General features: G+C 43.1%; 1 protein-coding gene across 1 annotated transcript in view; it reads right to left on the reverse strand.

Annotated features, from left to right (window-relative positions):
• PDK1 (pyruvate dehydrogenase kinase 1) overlaps positions 1-21,014 on the reverse strand; it is a 46,605-nt gene extending 25,591 nt beyond the window's left edge. Inside the window, exons 1-5 of the mRNA XM_089690503.1 lie at positions 20,729-21,014; positions 7,301-7,442; positions 6,825-6,896; positions 6,268-6,452; positions 3,411-3,506 (exon numbers count right to left, since the gene is read on the reverse strand). Coding sequence (XP_089546629.1) covers positions 3,411-3,506; positions 6,268-6,452; positions 6,825-6,896; positions 7,301-7,442; positions 20,729-20,852 — 619 coding nt within the window. The 5' untranslated portion in view covers positions 20,853-21,014. The remainder of the gene's footprint in view (positions 1-3,410; positions 3,507-6,267; positions 6,453-6,824; positions 6,897-7,300; positions 7,443-20,728) is intronic.
• Positions 21,015-23,751: the final 2,737 nt, after the last annotated feature.

The raw sequence follows: 23,751 nt of genomic DNA on the forward strand, positions 1-23,751 counted from the left end.
TAGCATATATTTATTATTTATAGGTACTTCTATAGCGCTGTCAAATTACACAGCACCTTACATATATATTGTACATTCACATCAATCCCTAACCCTCAAGGGATGTACAATCTACAGTCCCTAACTCACATTCATACATACACACACACACACACACACACACACACACACATACTAAGGTTCATTTAGACAGGATTCAATTAACCTACCAGCAAGTCTTTGGAGTGTGGGAGGAAACCGGAGTACCCAGAGGAAACCCAAGTAGGCACAGGGAGAACATGCAAACTCCAGGCAGGTGGTGCGTTGGTTGGGAGTCGAACCAACAACCCTAGTACTGCCAGGCAGAAGTGCTAACTATTTAGCCACTGTGCTGCGCATAATCAATGATCTTTCACCTATGTCTAGTGATTCAGCTTCCTCTGCAGTAATATACAGGTGAAACTCGAAAAATTACATTATGCAAAAGTTCATTTATTTCAGTATTGCAACTTAAAAGGTGAAACTAATATATGAGATAGACTCATTACATGCAAAGCAAGATAGTTCAAGCCGTGATTTGTCATAATTGTGATGATTATTACTTACAGCTCATGAAAACCCCAAATCCACAATCTCAGAAAATTAGAATATTACATGCAATCAATAAAACAAGGATTGTACATAGAACAATATCGGACCTCTGAAAAGTATAAGCATGCATATGTACTCAGTACTTGGTTTGGGCCTCTTTTACAGCACTTACTGCCTCAATGTGGCGTGGCATGGAAGCTATCAGCCTGTGGCACTGCTGAGGTGTTATGGAAGACCAGGATGCTTCAATAGCGGCTTTCAGCTCTTCTGCATTGTTCGGTCTCATGTCTCATCTTTCTCTTGGCAATGCCCCATAGATTCTCTATGGGGTTCAGGTCAGGCGAGTTTGCTGGCCAATCAAGCACAGTAATCCCACAGTCATTGAATCAGGTTTTGGTGCTTTTGACAGTGTGGGCAGGTGCCAAGTCCTGCTGGAAAATGAAGTCAGCATCCCCATAAAACTTGTCTGCGGAAGGAAGCATGAAGTGCTCCAAAATCTCCTGGTAGACGGCTGCGTTGACCCTGGACTTAATGAAGCACAGTGGACCAACACCAGCAGATGACATGGCTCCCCAAATCAACACAGACTGTGGAAACTTCACACTGGATTTCAAGCATCTTGAAGTGTGTGCCTTTCCATTCTTCCTCCATACTATGGGTCCTTGGTTTCCAAATGAGATGCAAAAGTTGCTCTCATCAGAAAAGAGGACTTTGGACCACTGAGCAACAGACCAGGTCTGTTTTTCCTCAGTCCAGGTAAGACGCTTCGGACGTTGTTTGTTGTTCAGGAGCGGCTTGACAACAGGAATACGACATTTGAAGCCTATGTCCAGGATCCGTCTGTGTGTGGTGGCTCTTGATGCACTGACTCCAGCCACAGTCCACTCCTTGTGAAAGTCCCCAACACTTTTGAACAGCCTTTTCCTAACAATCCTCTCCAGGCTGTGGTCATCCCTGCTGCTTGTGCACCTTTTTCTTCCACACTTTTCCCTTCCACATAACTTTCTATTAATGTGGTTTGATACAGCACTTTGGGAACATCCAACTTCTTTTGCAATTACCTTTTGAGGCTTTCCCTCCTTATGGAGGGTGTCAATGATGGTTTTCTGCACAACTGTCAGGTCATCAGTCTTTCCCATGATTGTGATTCCTACTGAACCAGACTGAGAGACCATTTAAAGGCTCAGGAACCCTTTGCAGGTGTTAGGCTTAATTAGCTGATTAGAGTGGGACACTTTGAGCCTAGAATATTGCACCTTTTCACAATATTCTCATTTTCTGAGATTGTGGATTTGGGGTTTTCATGAGCTGTAAGCCATAATCATCACAATTATGACAAATCACGGCTTGAACTATCTTGCTTTGCATGTAATGAGTCTATCTCATATATTAGTTTCACCTTTTAAGTTGCATTACTGAAATAAATGAACTTTTGCATGATATCCTAATTTTTCGAGTTTCACCTGTATAGGGCTGAAACAACTAATCAACATAATCAATTCTAATCGATTATAAAAATAGTTGTCAACTATTTTTATAAATCGATTAGTTGGTCAGCCAATTAGTTGACCTGCATACAGAATGCATTATATTACATATCAGAAAATACAGTGCATCACACATACAGCTCAGTACAGGGAAGATCAGCGTCTGAATGCAGAGAAGTTGATAGACAAGAATAAGACATTACAATAAAATCTTTCTATTCCGCTCCTTTGAATTTTCCCATCACTGTGGTTGAAAATGACCATCACTTTGACCACGCGAATGATTAAAAAATCGAATGAAAGTTCTTACAAACGAAAGTTTTTGAACAAAAAAAAGTTTGTGCATGCCCAGCATGAGTGATAGCAGGTGCAGGGACATTGTATCAAGTTTCTGTCTATGCCAACAGAGTCTGTCATGCATAATAATAAAAGAAGGGATGTACCGATGTATCGTCCGAAAATGTTATCAGCATTTGGCCGATAGGAAACAAGGTGTCGATAATGGGCACCGAAAACGTGTGAGTTTGCCCACAATTTTACCACGTTTTTCAAAGGTCATGTGACCCCCCCTCAAAAAAGGAATCAAAAACGCGTGTGTGTTTTTGATGGGTTTTCAATGTTTCAGGCTTGGTTCACGCCAATGCAGTTTGTCTTTTATCTGTTTTGCGTTTTTGCATGCGTGTTTTTGATGCTTTTTTTTTCCCAACTTGTTGCTGGGCAGATTAAAATCACAAAATGCATAAAAATACATTACGCGTGTGTTTTTGATGGGTTTTCAATGCATTTCAGGCTTGGTTCACACCAATGCAGTTTGCGTTTAGTCCATTTTGCATTTTTTTGCATGCATGTTTTTTGATGCGTTGTGTTTTAATTTTTTTTGGCCAATTTGTTGCTGGGCACGTAAAAACACGTGAAAACTAGATGCACTACATGTGTTTTCTGCAGCATCTCCATTCAAGTCTGTTGAACCAAACAAACGTTTTGCATTTAATAACGTCCCTAACCCATTCCAAAAACGCAGCAGCTCAAAAGAGCCTAGATGTGAACATGTTCCATAGGAAACCATGGTTAATGGACTATAGTGCTTTTCTGAAAAAAAACCCTAACACATTGGTGTTAACCATGTCTTAATGGGGGAGGTGCATTTTTTTTTTTTTTTTTTTTTTTTTACACAGAAGAGCTACAAAAACTGCTCAGTATGGAAGCAGCCTATTCTAATACAATAACTACAGGCAGAATTATTTTCTTTTTAAGGGTTAACAGCTGAGAAATAAAACACCTTATTTCACGTTACTCTTCTGACAGGACAGACAAAAAGAACTCGAAAAAATTTCTATGACATGCGGGTTCTACCTCGAACAACGTCAATCACATTGCATGTTGGGTTTATGCTGCCGATGTGCTTGGGATGTGCTGGATTTACTTTCACTTCTCCGCCAAACAGCAATGCTGAAAAGTTAAATAAAAATAATTTACAGGACAGTGATCATTGTGGAAAAGCTGCATTTATAATCTACACACAAAGATTAACCGCTTTTGTTTAGAAAAAAAAACAAACAAACAAACCTTCCCCTCTGGGTGATCCATGTACATTGCAGGGATTGTATCAAACTTTGTTGCAGAGTCCTACCTTTTGTTATTCTGAAAAAAGAGCGGTGTGTCTATGTCCATGTGGAAAGTGAATCTAATAGGAGTGGTTTTACAATCATCAAGCAACTGCTGCACCTACAGGGCTCGAATGAGGAAAATTTCAGGGTCTGCATCCTTTAGACGCAATTTCCTATTAGGAGTATTTCACCAAAAATTATGTTTTTGTTGCAGGGGTAGTTGAAATTTGACTTGTATCTTAAAAGCAGACATCTGGGAAAATCAGTGAGCCAATCACACAAGCAGGAAATAATGTTTCTGGGGAGCGGGGGATTCTGTACACGTCCTGTGTGCAGAATACCTCCAGGTAGCCATATTGCATTGCATTTCACAGAAAATGACAGCGCTGCAGATTGAAATGGAAAGGACATTTTTTAATAACATTCAAATTACAATATGACTTGTGCCACAATTGTATACACTTTTTTTTTTTTTTATTTGCCATTTTTTTTTTCTCCATGAAAGTGGAGTTACCCTTTAAATTTACTTTACAATTGCAAATGATCAATCTTTAAAAGGGCAAGTCTAATACATTAAATAAATCACTTTTGGCTGGATAAGCTCAGAGCAGAGTCTGCAAACCTCTGGAATTTTTAAATACCATACCCAATAGTACTGACAAGCTCCAGTCCTACAGTGTATGGGTCAAAGAGTACTTACGTCATTTAGATGCATTCATCGGCAGCTCTGGTTACTACTTAATATAGGGTGCTGGAGTGGGTGTGACCAACATTCAGCCCTACCAGGATGACACAAACCTTGTTGGCTACAGCAGCCCAGTTGTTGTGGTGCCCAGCGTGCAGAACAAATAGTTAAATTAGACGGGGTAAAGAGAAATGTTTAACCCATTATACCATTATAGAGAGCGGAAAGGCCTCTGCCTGCATGTTACAGAAATAAACCCCCGTTAAAAATCTAATTCACCTTTTTGTTAGTAAAACGAAAAGAAACACACATGGGATGAAGATCCTTTCAGAGGAAGGGCAGATTTAGGTAATTTAGCAGCAGCCCGAAGAAAGGATGAAAACATGCAATCCATAATCTTCAAATATATGCCACACCTGAAGGAATCATAAAATTGATGAAGGGAAATTAATTACATTTCGACACACTCCCCGGTGGCAAAGTTGGATTTTTTAGAAAAATCTATTTATACCTAAGCAAATCAGCCTAGTGGAAAGTTCTAGATCAGGGGTCTTCAAAGTTTCCAAAGGGCCAGTTTACAATCCTTCATGCTTTAGGGGGGCTGTACTGTGGCCAGTAGGAGTAGAAAAGACCTCAATGTCAGCAAGAGTAATCCATAATCGGTTTTAGTAGAAGGAATAGTGCCCCATTGTTGGTGTCAGAAGGGGGAAATAGTGCCCTATCGTTGGTGTCTGTGGGAGAAATGGTGCTGCGTCACTGGTGTCAGTAAAAGCAATAATGCCCCAAGGGCTGGATAAAGGCAGGCAAAAGGACCATATCTGGCCCCAAGGCTGCAGTCTGGAGACCACGGTTCTAGGTCAAACCCTTTATTAGGAAAGCAACGCCGTCACGTATTTCCCCATAGATCTGATTTCTCCCAATATCTACACCCTAATGAGAAGATGTAGGATGGAAAGGATAGTCCGAACAACCACGAAGAAAGGGGACTACCTCCACTGTGCTACGATAAACCTCAGTCTCAACAGCCTGGCTCCAGTACACCTCACAAACCTTACCGAAAGATGCAAAAGCTGGAGTCTGCATACAATCCTGAACAATACTTTATTCATAAAATGTAAAGCAATCTTAAGCATCCACAAGAACAAGATGCTAACTTGTTTCAGCCAAAGCCTTACAGCTGAACTCCAAAGAAATGAAAAAACTACCCTTGCAGTGGGACACAAGGGTTTAATGTTTATTTTTGCCTAGAGCATCCCTTACTCCCCCCAGAAACTAGCACTCTACTCAACCCCTGCCAGGTTGGAGTGGGCCCTTGGCATCCTCAACACATGACTGCTGGTCCTGCATTGTGTGCAATGACCAATGGGTGCAATCAACGAACAGAGCACTGGAGAGAAGAGTCTTCAGGGGACCAGTCGCACAGAGAGGATGCCTGAGGGAGGTAGGGAGAAGGTACGTAAAAGTTCCTTTTTATTGTGCCCTAGGTAAAAACAAACATTAAACCCTTGCAGTGCTGTGTAGCCCCACTGCAAGGGTAGTTTTCTTTTAATGTCACCGGAGTTCAGCAGTAAATCTCTAACAGCAAACTGGCCATCACATGGTACCTTTAGGGTTTGTTTAGGCCCCATTTCTGTTTTGTTCTGTATCTGCTGTTGTACTGCAATGCACAATATTAGAAATAGCATTAGCAGAACAAACAGTTGTCAGAACCACTGAAGTACAGCAAAGAAATCACAATGGTGCCATGAAAGGCAGCAAAGATTTCCCGTTTTTAAGACTGAATTAGACAAAAACAATGCCATATTTCTGTAGGAACTGCACAGTTTTCCTCTGCACTAAACTTGGTGAAGACCTTGCCCCAAGAACCTACTGCAGCTGTAAAAAAACAAAAAAAAAAAACAAAAACAAAAAAACTTACTGTGCTGATTTAAAAGCATTCTGATCGAAATGCGACTCATGTAGAAACGGTCCAAGAAATACTGCACATTTTGCGACGTTACTGGATCAACACCAAAGCTGTCTTTATATTCCACGACACCCTGCGCCATGGTGGGAATGACATCATTGTGCCGATTTCGGATGGTTATCACTGTGTCTGTGAAACTGACCAAAAACAAAGACAATTAGCATTTATTAAATCATAAAAAGTTATGCTTTGTGGCCATTTTGTAAAGCACTTAATAACCCCCTCCACAAAAAAAACAAAACACTTGAACAAGTATTACAATTCTCGTACACAAATGGAGAAAACTGAATTTTCCAAAGCTAGTTGCATACTCCAATACAAAATCTAGTGAGAATAGGAAATCTCTGAGGGACAGTCACCAAAACAAGTAGCAACTAGTAAGGCCATTTCTTCACATCACAAATCACACAATATGTGTAATCATACACACTGCTAAACAATATTAATGGTTCCATTATATGAAGGTGTTTTTCCACCACTACAGATACACACACTACAGATACACTTACGTTCTGACAGTTTCTGGGTCCTCCGCATTTCTGTCTTTAAAGTCGACTATTTCTTGGAAACTCTGAACATACCTGAGAAAATATAATATGCGTGAATACTAGGAAGCTCTCCGGTGTCCTAAACAGTTACATGTTCACCACAGGGCGGACCTGGCCTTTAAGGACCAGTGCGTTTTTTACACCAAAAAAAAAAAAAAAAAAGGAGGATACAGCCATCAGCTTTGTACTTCCCAATTAGCACTTCAATGTAATATAAAGCAAACCAAACCTGACACATTATACTATACATGCCACACACACACAAACCTAGAACATATATGCAAATGTTGACTGTGTTGATAGCTAGCACCTCCTGTGCTTCCCCTCTTGAAGACATCACAGATGTAACAAAAAAAAAAAGAAAAAAAAAAAACCCTACCAGTTTTATTTTTTAGCAACCCACTCAAAATCTACTATGCAGTGGAAAGCTCTCTTACCAGCTCTGCACCAGTTTTATTGAGGGCATCTTTAGGAGGTTGTCTGGAAGCAAGTTTATTTCTTTCATTATGTTTGCTAATCTCACAGGTAATTCCTGTCGCAGGAAAATAAATGATGTCTTTTCACAAGCATTAACAGATCCTAAAAAAAAAAAAGACAAATGGAACATCAGTAAAACCTGTACACACATCACTAATGTAAAATAAGCACGTTTAACTTATCAAATCAAATAAGAGATCATAAAAGATTGGAAACTTAACAGCAGTAATCATGATCTGCTGTTAGTGACTTCTTGAAGTGGACCTCTTGACACAGCAACTTTAGCAGCTGAAAACTGCTGTGTGAAATATCTACCCTGAGCCGATAAATACTATATAATCACACAGTGGATGTCAGGAAGAAGTGCTCTGATCCTCGTAGATGAGAGGATTTTCCGCAGAGAAATGCTCCACGTAGAGTCTTATACCAACTGCTTCCTCTAGTCCCTCTGCACTGTATGCCAACCAGAGGATTTCACCTTAGACCACATGAGACACACAGGCATAAAGACTGGCCACTTGGAACAGGACACTCCGTTACAGAACAGGAGGGAAAATAAAAAAAAAAAAAAAACAACAGGTAAACTTACACTTGTATATCCCTAAGCTTCTTTCTATAAAATATATTTAGGGGGGTTAAATACCTACTATAATTAAGTGATCATTATTTTAATTAAAACAAAAAATTACAAACATGTTATACTTCCTGTACCTGCTCTGTGCAATGGTGTTGTACGCCTGAACCTGCTCTTCTGTAGTGTGTGCACAATTATCAGGCGAGTATTTTCACCAAATCATCATTTTTATGCATATTGTCCAACTCCAAGTTCTATAAACTTGAATGCTTATTGGATTTAAGAATATCAGCTGATGTGTATTTGTGTAATGAGGGAGGGTGTGCCATAAGGGAGACCAACACCCTGTATCAAAGTGTGCATAATTATTACGCAGCTTCTTTTCCTCAGGCAAAATGAGCCAAAAAAGAGATTTAATGGACTCAAGTCAAAAATTGTAAAATTGAACTTCCAAAGATATTGGGGCGTGATCACAAAGCCATCAAACATTTTGTTGCAAATAGTCAAGGTCTCAAGAAATGTGTTGATGCCTTTACAGACAGCCAAAAGGATCGTATCCTCTTTTTCACACAGAAATCCTCCCCTGCAGCAAGTATCAAGAAACAACTTGCAAAATCATAACCCAATGGTACAGGACCCCGTCAATCCTTGCAAAACTCTTCCCCAATCAATCAATCTACCAATCAATCTTAGGCTGCTGGCAATGTAATTCACACCCCTGGGCACCATCCTGCAATGTTTTTTGGAAAATGCCATAATCTGCTAACTTTTTGGCAACCTGTTCTCCAACGTATACATAACGTTACAGACATTTCACTAAGGGATAACCCAGACGCTGTCCTTAATCCCACCCCAATGTTGAGTAAACGTTACCACAAATCCCTCCTCAAACATCTCCTAAACGCTGCCATGGCTTGCATCCCGTGTCATTGAAAACAGTCTGTACAGTGGCCCAATGGCTTGCAAGAGTGGATGATATTGAGCAGATTGAGGACCTGACTGCTGAGCTCTGGGGAAAAAAAAAAAAAAAGTGGTTCTACTGGGACCTCTGCTTCTGCTTCTCTGATGAATTCCTTCAATACACGTAGATTCACCTGTACACATGACTGGTGCTGCCCAGGGTGGATAAAAATCAATGATTAACAAAAACATTAATAAAGAAATCAGATTTTTTTTATTTTTATCAAATTTATTTTAATAAAATGCTTTTGGAGTAAAAATCTATCTAAAAGATAGTTTTCTATTTAAGATACATGAATAATTTAGTTTATTCAGCATGAAATGGAGCTTAGTTATGTAGCATGAGGCTGTATGTTCTGCAATATTTACATTTTTGGTAAACTCAATGAATCCAAGCTCTGTAAGCTGAGATAACATGCACTGCATTGATGCATTCACATAATTTCACAGTAGCCATGGGAAAAAAAAAAAAAACATGAAATAAAAGAATTTGAGTAGTTCTCCAGCTATGTGTGATTAACCTAAAATCAGTTCTGATATCACTGTTTTACTAACCTGACAGCTTATTATTCTAAAAAGGAAACCTTAATTTGGTTTGCAGATATTAAAGATTCTAACTACCAGCAAGAATAAGTCGGATTCCTTACATGTAAAGAGCACCTGTCATTATAGATCCATCATGGTAGCGCCTGTTAGCTGGCATCCACTCACCTGCTGCCGCCACGCCCCTCACCTTGTTGTGTCACTGCCCCATCACCAGCCCTCCCATTAAAGTGAATGGGACTGTCGGTGAGTCAATAGAGGGTCAGAGGAGGAGTCGCTATAGGACAGAGATGACAGTTGCTCTTTAAAAATTATGATTTAAAGCCAGCCTTTCCACTAGTGATTTAAATCAAATCCACCCCGGTGCTGCCTGCTCTGTCTTTGCATTTCCTGGTCCCTGCGAGGATTTTTTCTTTTCCCCCCTCCCCACTTTCACCATGCCCCCCTCCCCCCCACAACATCACTCCTTACTTACCCAATTCCCCTCCCCCCTGTACTTTCATCTCTCTTCATTCCAACTTTCTCTCCCATAATTTTTCTATTTTCCTTTTCATATCTTTTTCTTCTCATAATATCCACAAAAACTCAGTATGGACAGCCGGTGATAGATTGATTACCCCTCCTTAGTCTTCACCCCAGTTGACAACGGCCCTTCGTGACCATTAATGGGACCCATCCTTCCCTGTTGTAGCCATTGGGATATGCTGTAAGAGGCCCTGGATGGCCGTAGCCTTGCTTTATGGACGATGGTCCATTTACCACTTAAACCTTGGTCAGTTATTTTGGGCGGTCCTGTTTATAGAGTATTGTACCTACTCTTGGATGCTATAACTAATGTCTAATGTTTGTGAAGTTACCGTTTTTATTGTACCTGTGTCATACCAATAAATGAAGATTAAAAAAAAAAAAAAAGAAAACGTGTTGAGGAAAAAAAAGATGCCAATTAACTACCAAAGATATGACAAGAATCAAATTTCAAGCTACCAGGAACCCATTATTTTCCAGTGCTGTCATATTCCAGAACTGCAACCTGGATTGCCTAGAAGTACAAGGTGCTCAGTGCTAAGAGAAACTGCCAAAGTAAGGAAGGCTGAACCCCGACCAGACTGGGCCAAGAAATATCTGAAGACAGATTTTGCAAAGATTTTATGGACTGATGAGATGAGAGTGACACTTGATGGACCACATGGATGGGGCCGTGGTTGGATCAGTAATGAGCACACAGCTCCACTTCGACTCAGACACCAGCAAGGTGGAGGTGGGGTACTGGTATGGGCTGGTATTATCAAAGATGAGCGCGTTACAGGTAAAGATGGACTCAAAATCAACTCCCAAACCTACTGCCAGTTTTTAGAAGACACTTTCTTCAAGCAGTTGTACAGGAATAATTCTGCATCTTTCAAGACCATGATAGTAATGCAGGACAATCCTCCAACATGTGATACCGAGTCTCCATGATTGCAAAAACTGAAATCCGATGAAAGATGCAGGCCAGGGACAGTCAGGCTGGAGAGGAAAGACTACATCATACTAGACTTCAGCTTCTAATCCACACTGAGAGAAGATCATAATGTGCAGTGAAATCAGAGTAAGCAACTTCACGCGATTTTAACCGCTTCCATACCGGGCACTTTTACCCCCTTCCTGCCCAGGCCATTTTTTCAGGTTTCAGCGCTCTCACACTTTGAATGGCAATTGCGCGGTCATACAACACTGTACCCAAACTAAAATTGTATCATTTTCTTCACACAACTAGAGCTTTCTTTTGGTGGTATTTAATCACCGCTGGGGTTTTTATTTTTTTGCTAAATTAACAAAAAAACAAAACTTTTGAAAACAAAAAAAAACAAACACGTTTTTCTTTGTTTTTGTTATAAAAGTTTGCACATAAATAATTGTTCTTCATAAATGTAGGCCAAGATGTATTCTGCTACATGTCTTTGGTGAAAATAACCCAAATCAGTATTTATTATTTAGTTTGTAGGAAAGTTATAGCGTTCACAAACTATGGGATATATCTGAATATTGATCAATCCTGAAGTACTGAAAGCCAATCTAATTTCTTGAGGTCCAAGAATGTCAGAACAGTACAGATATCCCCCTAATGACCACTCTTTGCAAAGTAGACAGTCCGACGTACTTCATAAAAGGCATGGCGAGTTATTTGAAGTTGTATTTTTTTTGTAAATTTTTTGGAAAATGAAATAAATTGAAAAAATGTTCGCTATTTTTTTTTTTACATTGTGTCAGCAGTGCAGTACAGCGTCATCATATAACTGGCATGGCGGTGATCAGGGACACTGACTGGTGACAGTATGGAAAAAAATTATATAAAAAAAATGTTTTATTTTTTATTAGTTTTAATTTTTTATTACATTTTTTTTTCTTTCTTTTTTTAAAGTTTTTTTCTCATATTTCACTATGACCAAAGTAGTACATTGTTACCATAGTAACATTGTATTACTTTGGGGAAGTAATCAGTATTTTCTTTCTTTTTTTTTTACACAATTTGCTTATAGCAAAGAATTACTTTGCTATAAGCAAGCATTTACCTGAATGACATTGATTCATTCAGGGTTTTTTTCTGTGCTTAGCTGTGATTTGGCCACAGCTAATCACATGATACAGGGCTGTGATTGGCCCAGCTTGTGCATGTGATCACTGTGACCATTCACAGCTAGACACACTAGTATACAATGGATGGCATGAAAGGAAGCCATGCATTGTATACAACTGTCATGTGACCTGCTGTGATTGGTCACAGCAGGTCACATGGTACTGGCAACGGGGCCGGTACTCAGATCTGTCATCAGCCGTGTCCGAGGTACACAGCTGGTGACAGATCGCGCCGCTGCGTGGCTCTGCAGGCATGCAAACTGCGCATGCTTGAAAGGATGCCATATAGCGTCCACCTGGAGGGACAGGGGGTTTTGCAGGCTGCCATCTGGCTATAGGCCGGTCGGGAACCTGTTAAACTCTAAAAATGTTTTTTTTTTTTTTTAATAAAACAGGTTTATACAGATCTGTTCTGTGCAATGGAATTGCACAGGGTGGCCCCAAACCTCTTCTTTGTGTGCCACCATTCGCTTCCTATCGTAGCACACCTGCATACTCGATCCCATTGACCCATCCCCACCCCATCACCAGAATTTGACTGATAGTAGTGAGAACCAATGGCTACCACAGCTCTTAGCAAAGCCTGTGAGAGTGGAGAGAAGAGAACCTCTGCTCTCATACACAGCGCTGGATCGAGATCAGGCTTCGGCAAGTATTAGGGAATACTTTAACATAAACATTTTTTACCTTTATGCAAGGAACACATTAAGGTAGAAAAATGTTTAGGCTTTTTTAACCACTTTCAGTACAGGAGAGTAGCCTGTACAACCGTGCAAAATTGAAGGGAAAGCTGGAGTTCTGCTTTAATAAGGTATAGCAATCAATCTTACAAATGGGACTGGTTTGGCACCAGTTTTTACAGGTTATTGCATGTTGAAAATCATAACTGCTTCTTCTGCTGCATTTTAATATCAATCCTTCTAAATGGTACAATGCAAAAAGTTAATAAATAAATAATTTGTAGCTTTGGATTTAGACGCATCACCAAAGAGGATAAAACATTGCCTCTACACAGTAATATGTAATGTTTAGCTAGCAGCAATAACATCCTATCATTATATTTACTTAAAATTCCATCTACCTATAACATTTATTGTGCTTCAGTTTGCTTGTTACTGTAACTTCTTGCCAACCGCAGATAGCCGAATGACGGCTACCCTGCGGCCGGCTAGTTCTGGGAGGGCGTCAAATGACATCCTCCCAGAACACACTCTCCTGCGCGCCCCCAGCGATCTCCGTGATAGCCGTGTCCTACGGACACAGCTGATCACCTGATGTGGTAAAAGGCCAATCACTGCGGCCTTTTACCATGTGATCAGCCGTGTCTAATGACACGCTGATCACCGGGAAATGCAATTGCCAGTTCTCGACTGCACTTTCCTCACGCTGTCAGAGCAGTTGTCAGAGCAAGGATCGGCACAAATCATCAGGGCACTGAAGATCAGTGCCCTGATGATCGGTGCCCAGCAGTGCCACCCACCAGTTCCGCCCACCTGTGCCCAACAGTGCCACCCACCAGTGCCCAGCAGTGCCGCTCACCAGTGCCACCCACCAGTGCAGTGCTGCCAGTCAGTGCCACCAGTCAGTGCCCAGTGTTTGTGCCAGTCAGTGCCCATCAGTTGCACCAGTCAATGCCTAGCAGTGCTGCCAGTAAGTGCCCAGTGATGCCAGTCAGTGCCACCTATCAGTACCCATCATCAGTGCCGCCTATCAGTGCCGCCTATCAGTGCCGCCTATCAGTGCCGCCTATCAGTGCCGCCTCATTAGTGCTGCCTATCAGTGCCGCCTATCAGTGCCCTTCACTGCCGCCTATCAGTGCCCATCAGTGCCGCCTCATCAATGCACATCAGTGAAGGAGAAAAATTACCTGTTTGAAAAATTTTATAATAGAAGCAAAGAAAAAAATGTTTTATTTCAAATTTTTTGCACTTTTTTTTTTTATTTATAGCGCAAAAAGTAAAGGGCCCAGTGACGATTAAATACCACCAAAAGAAAGCTCTATTTGTGAGAAAAAAATGATAAAAATTTCATATGGGTACAATCTTGCATGACCGTGCAATTGTCAATCAAAGTGCGACAGTGCTGAAAGCTGAAAATTGGCCTGGTAAATAAGGGGGTATAAGTGTCCTGTAGGCAAGTGGTTAATTGGCAAAAGCATATGATAAACTGTATGCACAGAAACTGCACTAGCTACTTGCCCTTCATGCTGCAGACCAAGGTAATGCATTGCTGGCTATTTATATTCATGTGACCTATCACACGCCTTAGATAATTTGCTCAAAATTGGATCAAAGTTGAATCTATTCAGAAGCCTCATGTGAAACATAGATGCAGAACAGTGATCACATTGCAGCTTTGTGTTGCTATAGCAATGATTCAGCACAACATGACAGGGCATAGAAAAGAGTGAATGGAGAGCCGGGTACAAACTAGCCATGAGAACTATGACCGTTCAACTGTCTGGTCATCCTCTACTAAACTAGAAGAGGACTGAACTATGAGCTGCACTCACATGCATAAAGTCACCAAAACCGATTTAAAGGCCAATATTCTTTATGACGCAAAGAACATTGGATGGACTTTTTAGGCACAGACACTGAGTACACAAAAGAATAAAATCAATGTTCCTTTATTAACCACCTCCCATGTATATAAAACGGCCAGACGGTGGAAATGCAGGGTCGGGTGGCCATTTATAAATGGCTTCCCTGCACCCTGCTTGTGCGCGCTCCCTGGGAGCACGCAACACCGCGATTCAGTGCCCGCTGTGTCCTCTGGACACAGTGAAATACCGATTGTCTAACGGGACCTCTGTGCGAGGTCCCGATCATGTGATCACTGATTGGCTAATCAGTGATCACATGCAGAGTAGTAAGCAAGATGTCACTTCTGACATCATTGCTTACTACGTGTGAAATCTTGGAATGATCACAGAGGTCACATGGTACAGGGCTATTCACAACAGCCCTGTACCATGTAACAAGCTGTGACCAATCACAGCTCACACAGTAGTTCTCAATGGCTGCAAGAATGCAGCCAGAGAGAAGGAGAAATTATTGCTTTTACAGCCTTTATGGGTATAAAAGCAATCAGTGTAAAAAAAAAAAAATCTTCATCACCCCCCACAAGTAGTACAGTGTCACTATGGTGACACTGTACTGCTAGGGGGACAGTATGTAAAAAAAAAAATAATAATATAAAAAAAAATGTTTAAAAGCTATAATTTTTGGTTATAAACTAATTTGGGTTATTTTGTTTTTTACTAAAAAGATAACGGAATACATTTTGGCCAAGATATATGAGGAAATATTATTTATTTGCAAAATTTTGTTAAAAAAAAAAAAAAATTCTCAAAATTTTTTGACTTTTTCATTTATATAGCAAAAAAAAATAAAAAACCCAGTGGTGAATAATTACCAAAATAAAGCTTTATCTGTCTCAAAAAAATGCTAAAAAATTCATATGGGTACAGTGTTGCATGACCACGCAATTGTCATTCAAAGTGCGACAGCACTGAAAGCTGAAAATTGGCCTGGACATGATTCGCTCAGACACAGCGGATCACCGATCAACGGAAAGAGCCGAAGATGTCGGTTCGGTCATGTGATCAGTGTCCAATCACATTTCCCTGATCACATGTAAACAGGGAAATGCCGGTTATCAGCCTTTCTCTCCTCACAAGCTGTCACACTGACAGCTTGTGAGGAGAGGAGAGCTGGTATTCGGCATTCCTCGGAGGGGACATGTACACAGATCATCAGAGCACTGATGATCAGTGTAGCCCCAGCAGCGCCACCTGTCAGTGTCCATCAGTGCCAGCTCTCAGTGCTCATCCATGCCTGCCAGTGCCCATCAATAACACATATCAGTGCCCATCTGAGCTGCCTTTCAGTGTCACCCAGTGCCACCTATCAATGCCAGTCAGTGCCACCTATCAGTGCTGCCAATCAGTGCCACCTATCAGTGGCATATATGAGTGCTGTCTTTCAGTGCCCATCAGTGATGCCTGTCAATGCCCATCGGTGCCACCTACCAGTGCCTCTTCATCAGTGCCCATCAGTAACATCTATCAGTGTCCATCAGTGCAGGGTATCAGTGCCCATCACTGCAGCCTCATTAGCGCACATCAGTGAAGGAGAAAAATCACTTATTTACAAAATTTTATAACAAAAACTAAGGAAAAAACATTTTTTTATTTCAAAATTTTTAGTGGTTTTTGGTTTAGGAAAAAATAAAAAACTCAGAGGTGATAAAATACCACCAAAATAAAGCTCTGTCACACAAAAAAATGATAAAAATTTCATATGGGTACAGTGTTGCATGACCGTGCAATTGTCATTCAAAGTGCAACAGCACTGAAAGCTGGAAATTGGCCTGGGCAGGAAGGGGGTATAAGTGCCCTGTAGGCAAGTGGTTAAAGAATGCACACATAAACCAAGGGTTATGACATCAGTTTCATTCTTTAAATGTTTCAGAAAGAGTAAAACCAAAAAAACTCAAGAACTAGAAAAAGTGCTTTAAGAAATCTTTCACGCATGGTTTCGCACGTCAAATGTGTAAACTTATCTGTTTGAGTAAATAAGGGCAGAGTTATACTGATGACTGGAAAAACACTACCGTCTGCCAGGACTCAGTACTGGATGATAACTTTTTGTTCTAACAAATGGTATAAGAAAGTATTCTCTACATATGACAGACAGATAAAATGTACCAGCCTGTTAAGGAGGACCTGATACTGTACTAGGCTGGTTCTTAATGCTGACCAGTTGGGGGGATATCACAGAGGTGACCGCTCTCTAGTACAAGAAATCCTGACAATTCGCAACATTGTTCAAGAGAATCTGTCACTTTGCCCATTCAAGGCAGAGGAAGAGATGGTTCAGGGAGCATTGCAAAGGTGCGTATCAATCATCACCCTTGGATGCAGCTCTGATACGGTGTCTAGGTTCTAAAGCAAATTCTGAAGTCCCAATCCTAAAATCTTAACCCAAAGTACCAGAAGGAGCACCAGCCCAAATAGTAAAGGAGTCCTAGAACTTTAATGGTACACAGATTAAATCAGAATCAGTAACCCGTGTTGATATCAGTGCCAATAACAATGGCACCACTGGTTACCGATTTCCCTGATTCATGGACTCCTTTTTCATACAGAATTATATAGAAAAGCTTTTAATGGCATCTACTCAAGTTCTAGTCTAGATCTCAAGTTCTGACAAAGGGGAGAGCTTTTGCCTCCGAAACACATTGGATTTTCTTTTGCTGCGAACCATTAAAATGGACTAGACTCCTTTTACCATTTGGTCTGGCAATCCTTAAAGGTTTGGTTTGGATGACTGTTTGGGTCTCCATGGGAGGGAAACCCCATTGTGTTCAGAACTGCCTAACTCTTTATATGAGGAAGGTGTGTATAGATGTTCTTCATGTAGGAGGAGGGAGCTGTAAAGACAGGTGGGGATAATATCCAAGTATTAGGAGGAAGGTGAGAATGATCTCCATGTTTAAGGATGATCTCCATGTATGAGGAGGATGATGCGAGCACAGGTAAGGAGGTTATCCATGTATGAGGAGGAAGGTATGAGGATGATCTCCATGTAGAAGGAAGATGCAAGGACAGCTGAGGATGATCTCCATGTATAAGGAGGAAAGGGTGTGGATGCATTCCATGTATGAGTAGTAGGTAGGTGTGAGGACAGGTGAGGATGTTCTCCATCTGTGAGGAGGAAGGTGTGAGGACAGGTGGGGATGTTCTCCATGTGTGAGGAGGAAGGTGTGAGGACAGGTGGGGATGTTCTCCATGTGGGAGGAGGAAGGTGTGAGGACAGGTGGGGATGTTCTCCATGTGGGAGGAGAAAGGTGTGAGGACAGGTGGGGATGTTCTCCATGTGGGAGGAGAAAGGTGTGAGGACAGGTGGGGATGTTCTCCATGTGGGAGGAGGAAGGTGTGAGGACAGGTGGGGATGTTCTCCATGTGGGAGGAGAAAGGTGTGAGGACAGGTGGGGATGATTTCCATATGTGAAGACAGGTAAGGAGGTTATCCATGTGTGAGGAGGAAGGTGTGGGCTGGATCTCCATGTGTGGGGAGGAAGGTGTGGGCTGGATCTCCATGTGTGGGGAGGAAGGTGTGGGCTGGATCTCCATGTGTGGGGAGGAAGGTGTGGGCTGGATCTCCATGTGTGGGGAGGAAGGTGTGGGCTGGATCTCCATGTGTGGGGAGGAAGGTGTGGGCTGGATCTCCATGTGTGGGGAGGAAGGTGTGGGCTGGATCTCCATGTGTGGGGAGGAAGGTGTGGGCTGGATCTCCATGTGTGGGGAGGAAGGTGTGGGCTGGATCTCCATGTGTGGGGAGGAAGGTGTGGGCTGGATCTCCATGTGTGGGGAGGAAGGTGTGGGCTGGATCTCCATGTGTGAGGATGATCTCCATATGCGAGAACAGATAAGGAGGTTACTCATGTGTGAGGAAGAAGGTGTGGGCTGGATCTCCATGTGTGAGGAGGAAGGTGTAAGGAGGATCTCCGTGTGTCAGGACAGGTGGGTTGGATCTCCATGTGTGAGGAGGAAGGTGTCAGGATGGTCTCCAAGTGTCATGGGGGAAGGTGTCAGGATGGTCTCCAAGTGTCAGGGGGGGAAGGTGTCAGGATGGTCTCCAAGTGTCATGGGGGAAGGTGTCAGGATGGTCTCCAAGTGTCAGGGGGGGAAGGTGTCAGGATGGTCTCCAAGTGTCAGGGGGGGGAAGGTGTCAGGATGGTCTCCAAGTGTCAGGGGGGGAAGGTGTCAGGATGGTCTCCAAGTGTCAGGGGGGGAAGGTGTCAGGATGGTCTCCAAGTGTCAGGGGGGGGGAAGGTGTCAGGATGGTCTCCAAGTGTCAGGGGGGAAGGTGTCAGGATGGTCTCCAAGTGTCAGGGGGGAAGGTGTCAGGATGGTCTCCAAGTGTCAGGGGGGAAGGTGTCAGGATGGTCTCCAAGTGTCAGGGGGGGAAGGTGTCAGGATGGTCTCCATGTTTGAGGAGGAAGGTGTCAGGATGGTCTCCATGTTTGAGGAGGAAGGTGTCAGGATGATCTCCATGTTTGAGGGGGAAGGTGTCAGGATGATCTCCATGTGTCAGGGGGGGAAGGTGTCAGGATGATCTCCATGTGTCAGGGGGGGAAGGTGTCAGGATGATCTCCATGTGTCAGGGGGGGAAGGTGTCAGGATGATCTCCATGTGTCAGGGGGGGGAAGGTGTCAGGATGATCTCCATGTGTCAGGGGGGGAAGGTGTCAGGATGATCTCCATGTGTCAGGGGGGGAAGGTGTCAGGATGATCTCCATGTGTCAGGGGGGGAAGGTGTCAGGATGATCTCCATGTGTCAGGGGGGGAAGGTGTCAGGATGATCTCCATGTGTCAGGGGGGGAAGGTGTCAGGATGATCTCCATGTGTCAGGGGGGGAAGGTGTCAGGATGATCTCCATGTGTCAGGGGGGGAAGGTGTCAGGATGATCTCCATGTGTCAGGGGGGAAGGTGTCAGGATGATCTCCTTGTGTTGGGGGACGGTGTCAGGACAGGTGGGTTGGATATCTATGTGTGAGGAGGAAGGTGTCAGGATGATCTCCATGTGTCAGGGGGGAAGGTGTCAGGATGATCTCCTTGTGTTGGGGGAAGGTGTCAGGACAGGTGGGTTGGATATCTATGTGTGAGGAGGAAGGTGTCAGGATGATCTCCATGTGTCAGGGGGGAAGGTGTCAGGATGATCTCCATGTGTCAGGGGGGAAGGTGTCAGGATGATCTCCATGTGTCAGGGGGGAAGGTGTCAGGATGATCTCCATGTGTCAGGGGGGAAGGTGTCAGGATGATCTCCATGTGTCAGGGGGGAAGGTGTCAGGATGATCTCCATGTGTCAGGGGGGAAGGTGTCAGGATGATCTCCATGTGTCAGGGGGGAAGGTGTCAGGATGATCTCCATGTGTCAGGGGGGAAGGTGTCAGGATGATCTCCATGTGTCAGGGGGGAAGGTGTCAGGATGATCTCCATGTGTCAGGGGGGAAGGTGTCAGGATGATCTCCATGTGTCAGGGGGGAAGGTGTCAGGATGATCTCCATGTGTCAGGGGGGAAGGTGTCAGGATGATCTCCATGTGTCAGGGGGGAAGGTGTCAGGATGATCTCCATGTGTCAGGGGGGAAGGTGTCAGGATGATCTCCATGTGTCAGGGGGGAAGGTGTCAGGATGATCTCCATGTGTCAGGGGGGAAGGTGTCAGGATGATCTCCATGTGTCAGGGGGGAAGGTGTCAGGATGATCTCCATGTGTCAGGGGGGAAGGTGTCAGGATGATCTCCATGTGTCAGGGGGGAAGGTGTCAGGATGATCTCCATGTGTGAGGGGGGAAGGTGTCAGGATGATCTCCATGTGTCAGGGGGGAAGGTGTCATGATGATCTCCATGTGTCAGGGGGGAAGGTGTCAGGATGATCTCCATGTGTCAGGGGGGAAGGTGTCAGGATGATCTCCATGTGTCAGGGGGAAGGTGTCAGGATGATCTCCATGTGTCGGGGGGGGGGAAGGTGTCAGGATGATCGCCTTGTGTCAGGGGGGAAGGTGTCAGGACAGGTGGGTTGGATCTCCATGTGAGGACAGGTATGGAGATTCTTCCTGTATGTCTCTGGAGAAGCCTGGACAGGCTGGCAATGAATGGAATCCTGTGAACAGCAGGCCACCCAACTCACCGAAATCCAAGAACTGCTTCATGGAGAGAGGTGACGGGGAGAACTTGGAGTAGTAGTCCACCAGCCCCTGGGTGCTGCTGCCGGTGAGGGGGGCACTTCTCATGAGGACCCTGAGCAGCCTCATTGTGTGAGCGGTCGGGGCTCTTCCTATAGACAGGCTCCTCTCCGGCTACCACCTAACATACACCGCCCCCCTTCCATAGGCCGCGCTCCCTCAGTGTCCTCTCTCTGTTTCAAGGATGCAGCTTCCCCACTCGCACACGTTCCTCCCGCGCTATCCAATCACAGGCATAGGAACACAGACAGGAGGCGTGGTTGTGTGAATAAACAACCATCGCCATACTCCTCCCCCTGGCCAATCGCGTTGTCCAAGGAGTGTTCTTTAACCAATCTCAGAAGGCCGGGTTACACGTCTCCGCCAATCGTAGGTTTAGAGAAAAGCAAAGGCGCAGGTTCTGACCAATCTATCACTAGACCGCTGACAAGCCCTACGTATGTAGGTATCAGTACTTCGCCTCCTGATTGGAAGATCACCACTTAGTACCAGCAAGTATAAGAAGTAGCGGCTGTGTCCGAGCTGCAGAGCGCCCCCTCTGTTCAGTTGTGTCCGAGCTGCAGAGCGCCCCCTCTGTTCATCTGTGTCCGAGCTGCAGAGCGCCCCCCTCTGTTCAGGAAGAGTTCATCCACAAACAGCTGTCATTATAGTAATTTATTTATTTCAGGTACTTATATAGCACTGTCCATTTACACAGCACCTTACATATATATTGTACATTCACATCAGTCCCTAACCCTCAAGGGATGTACAATCTAAGGTCCCTAACTCACATTCATACATACACATATTAGGGCCAATTTAGACAGGTACCAATTAACCTACCAGCATGTCTTTGGAGTGTGGGAGGAAACCAGAGTACCCAGAGGAAACCAACACAGTCACAGGGAGAACGTGCAAACTCCAGTGAGGTGGTGCTGTAGCTGGGATTCAAACCTACAACCCTAATACTGCCAGGTGGAAGTGCTAACCATTTAGCCATAGTAATGATAGAACATGATTGCAGTTTATCTGGTACAGATTTTAGGCAGGCATCGTTTTATCACTTTGCTTTTATGCAGATCTTGAAGTTATATTGCTGTACAGAAATGCATTCACTTTATATTGCATTCTTTCCCGTGTTGCTGCTAGAAAAATTTAATGTTCAAACTCTAGTTTTGCAAAAACTTTGAGGGGTCTCTAAACGAAGTCATTTTGGGGATGTTTCTAGGATCCTGCCACTCCTGAGCCATTGTAAAAGCAGTTTGGTGCCAAAAAAAGGGACATGTCAGGTTTCAGCCATTGACAGAATGTACTCCTTTGTTTCTGGGCCTTGCCATGTTCACGCTATGGTTGAGATTTACTAAAACTGGTGCACTCAGAATCTTGTGCAATGTGCATGGGAGCCAATCAGCTTCTAATTTCAGCTTGTTCAATTAAGCTTTGGCAATTAAACGTGGCAGCTGATTGGTTTCTATGCAGAGTTGTACTAGATTTTGCACTCCCAGGTTTTCGTAATTATCACCCAGTGTGACTAATGCCCCATACACATGATGAGAATATCGGATGAATGGTCATCTTTTTTTTTGCATACTAGTCTCATATTGAAATTGAAGAAGTTACTAAAGTTACAAAAATTATACGACAGAAAAGAACTTCAGTAGCGATGTATTGTATGTAATGTATTCTTTTGTTTCCACGTATGTGTGGTCTTGGTCTCTCAATTTGTTTTTGATAAATACTATACTGATTAAATGATCATCGGTCGCTCTGTTATCATACACCAAACATTTCCGTGCTTGTCCCTTCAGATAATTTTGCACAAACTGTCCTGATTGGCTGTCGAAAGCTGTGTTTTAACATTATCATACAATCGCTCCAAAAGTGATGATTTTTATCCCATTTTCTGCTCGTGTGTACTGGGCATAAGACATATTTACAGTGCCTTGAAAAAGTTTTCATACCCCTTGAAATTTTCCACATTTTGTCATGTTACCACCAAAAACGTCAGTGTATTATATTGGGATTCTATGTGATCGACCAATACAAAGTGGCACATAATTGTGAAGTGGAAGCAAAATGATAAATGTTTTTCAACATTTTTTACAAATAAATATCTGACAAATGTGGCGTGCATTTGTATTCAGTCCCGCCGAGTCAATACTTTGTAGAACCTCCTTTCACTGCAATTACAGCTGCAAATATTTTTGGGGATGTCTCAACCAGCTCTGCACATCTAGAGAGGGATATTTTTGCCCATTCTTCTTTGCAAAATAGCTCAAGCTCTGTCAGATTGGATGGAGAGCGTCTGTGAGCAGAAGTCTTGCCACAGATTCTCAATTGGATTTAGATCTGGACTTTGGCTGGGCCATTCTAACACATGAATATGCCTTGATCTAAATCAGTGGTTCTTAACCTTGTTGGAGGTACTGAACCCCACCAGTTTCATATGCGCATTCACCGAACTCTTCTTAATTGGAAAAATAAAATATGATTTTTAAAATTCAAAACATAGGTATATATTTATACATAGGTGCACAAAATGAACAAAACCGTTAAGAACAAAGAACAAAACCATTAAAACATGATTTTCACACAAAAACAAAAACATAATAATGAATATTTACTGCACGAATCATATGAGTTGGGTGTGGGTCTTCACCTCTGCCGAACCCGCGAGACTGACTCACTGAACCCCTGGGGTTCGATCGAACCCAGGTTAAGAACCACTGATCTAAACCATTCCATTGTAGCTCTGGCTGTATGTTTAGGATCGTTGTCCTGCTGAAAGGTGAACCTCCGCCCTAGTCTCAAGTCTTTTGCAGACACTAACAGGTTTTCTTCTAAGATTGTCCTGTTTTGGCTCCATCCATCTTCCCATCAACTCTGACCAGCTTCCCTGTCCCTGCTGAAGAAAAGCATCCCCACAACATGATGTTGCAACCACCATGTTTCACGGTAGAGATGGTGTGTTCAGGGTGATGTGCAG

The sequence above is a fragment of the Staurois parvus genome, unplaced genomic scaffold (assembly GCF_062004578.1).
Source record: "Staurois parvus isolate SC_StPar_1 unplaced genomic scaffold, SC_StPar_1.0 ptg000530l, whole genome shotgun sequence".
NCBI classification, from domain to species: Eukaryota; Metazoa; Chordata; class Amphibia; order Anura; family Ranidae; genus Staurois; species Staurois parvus.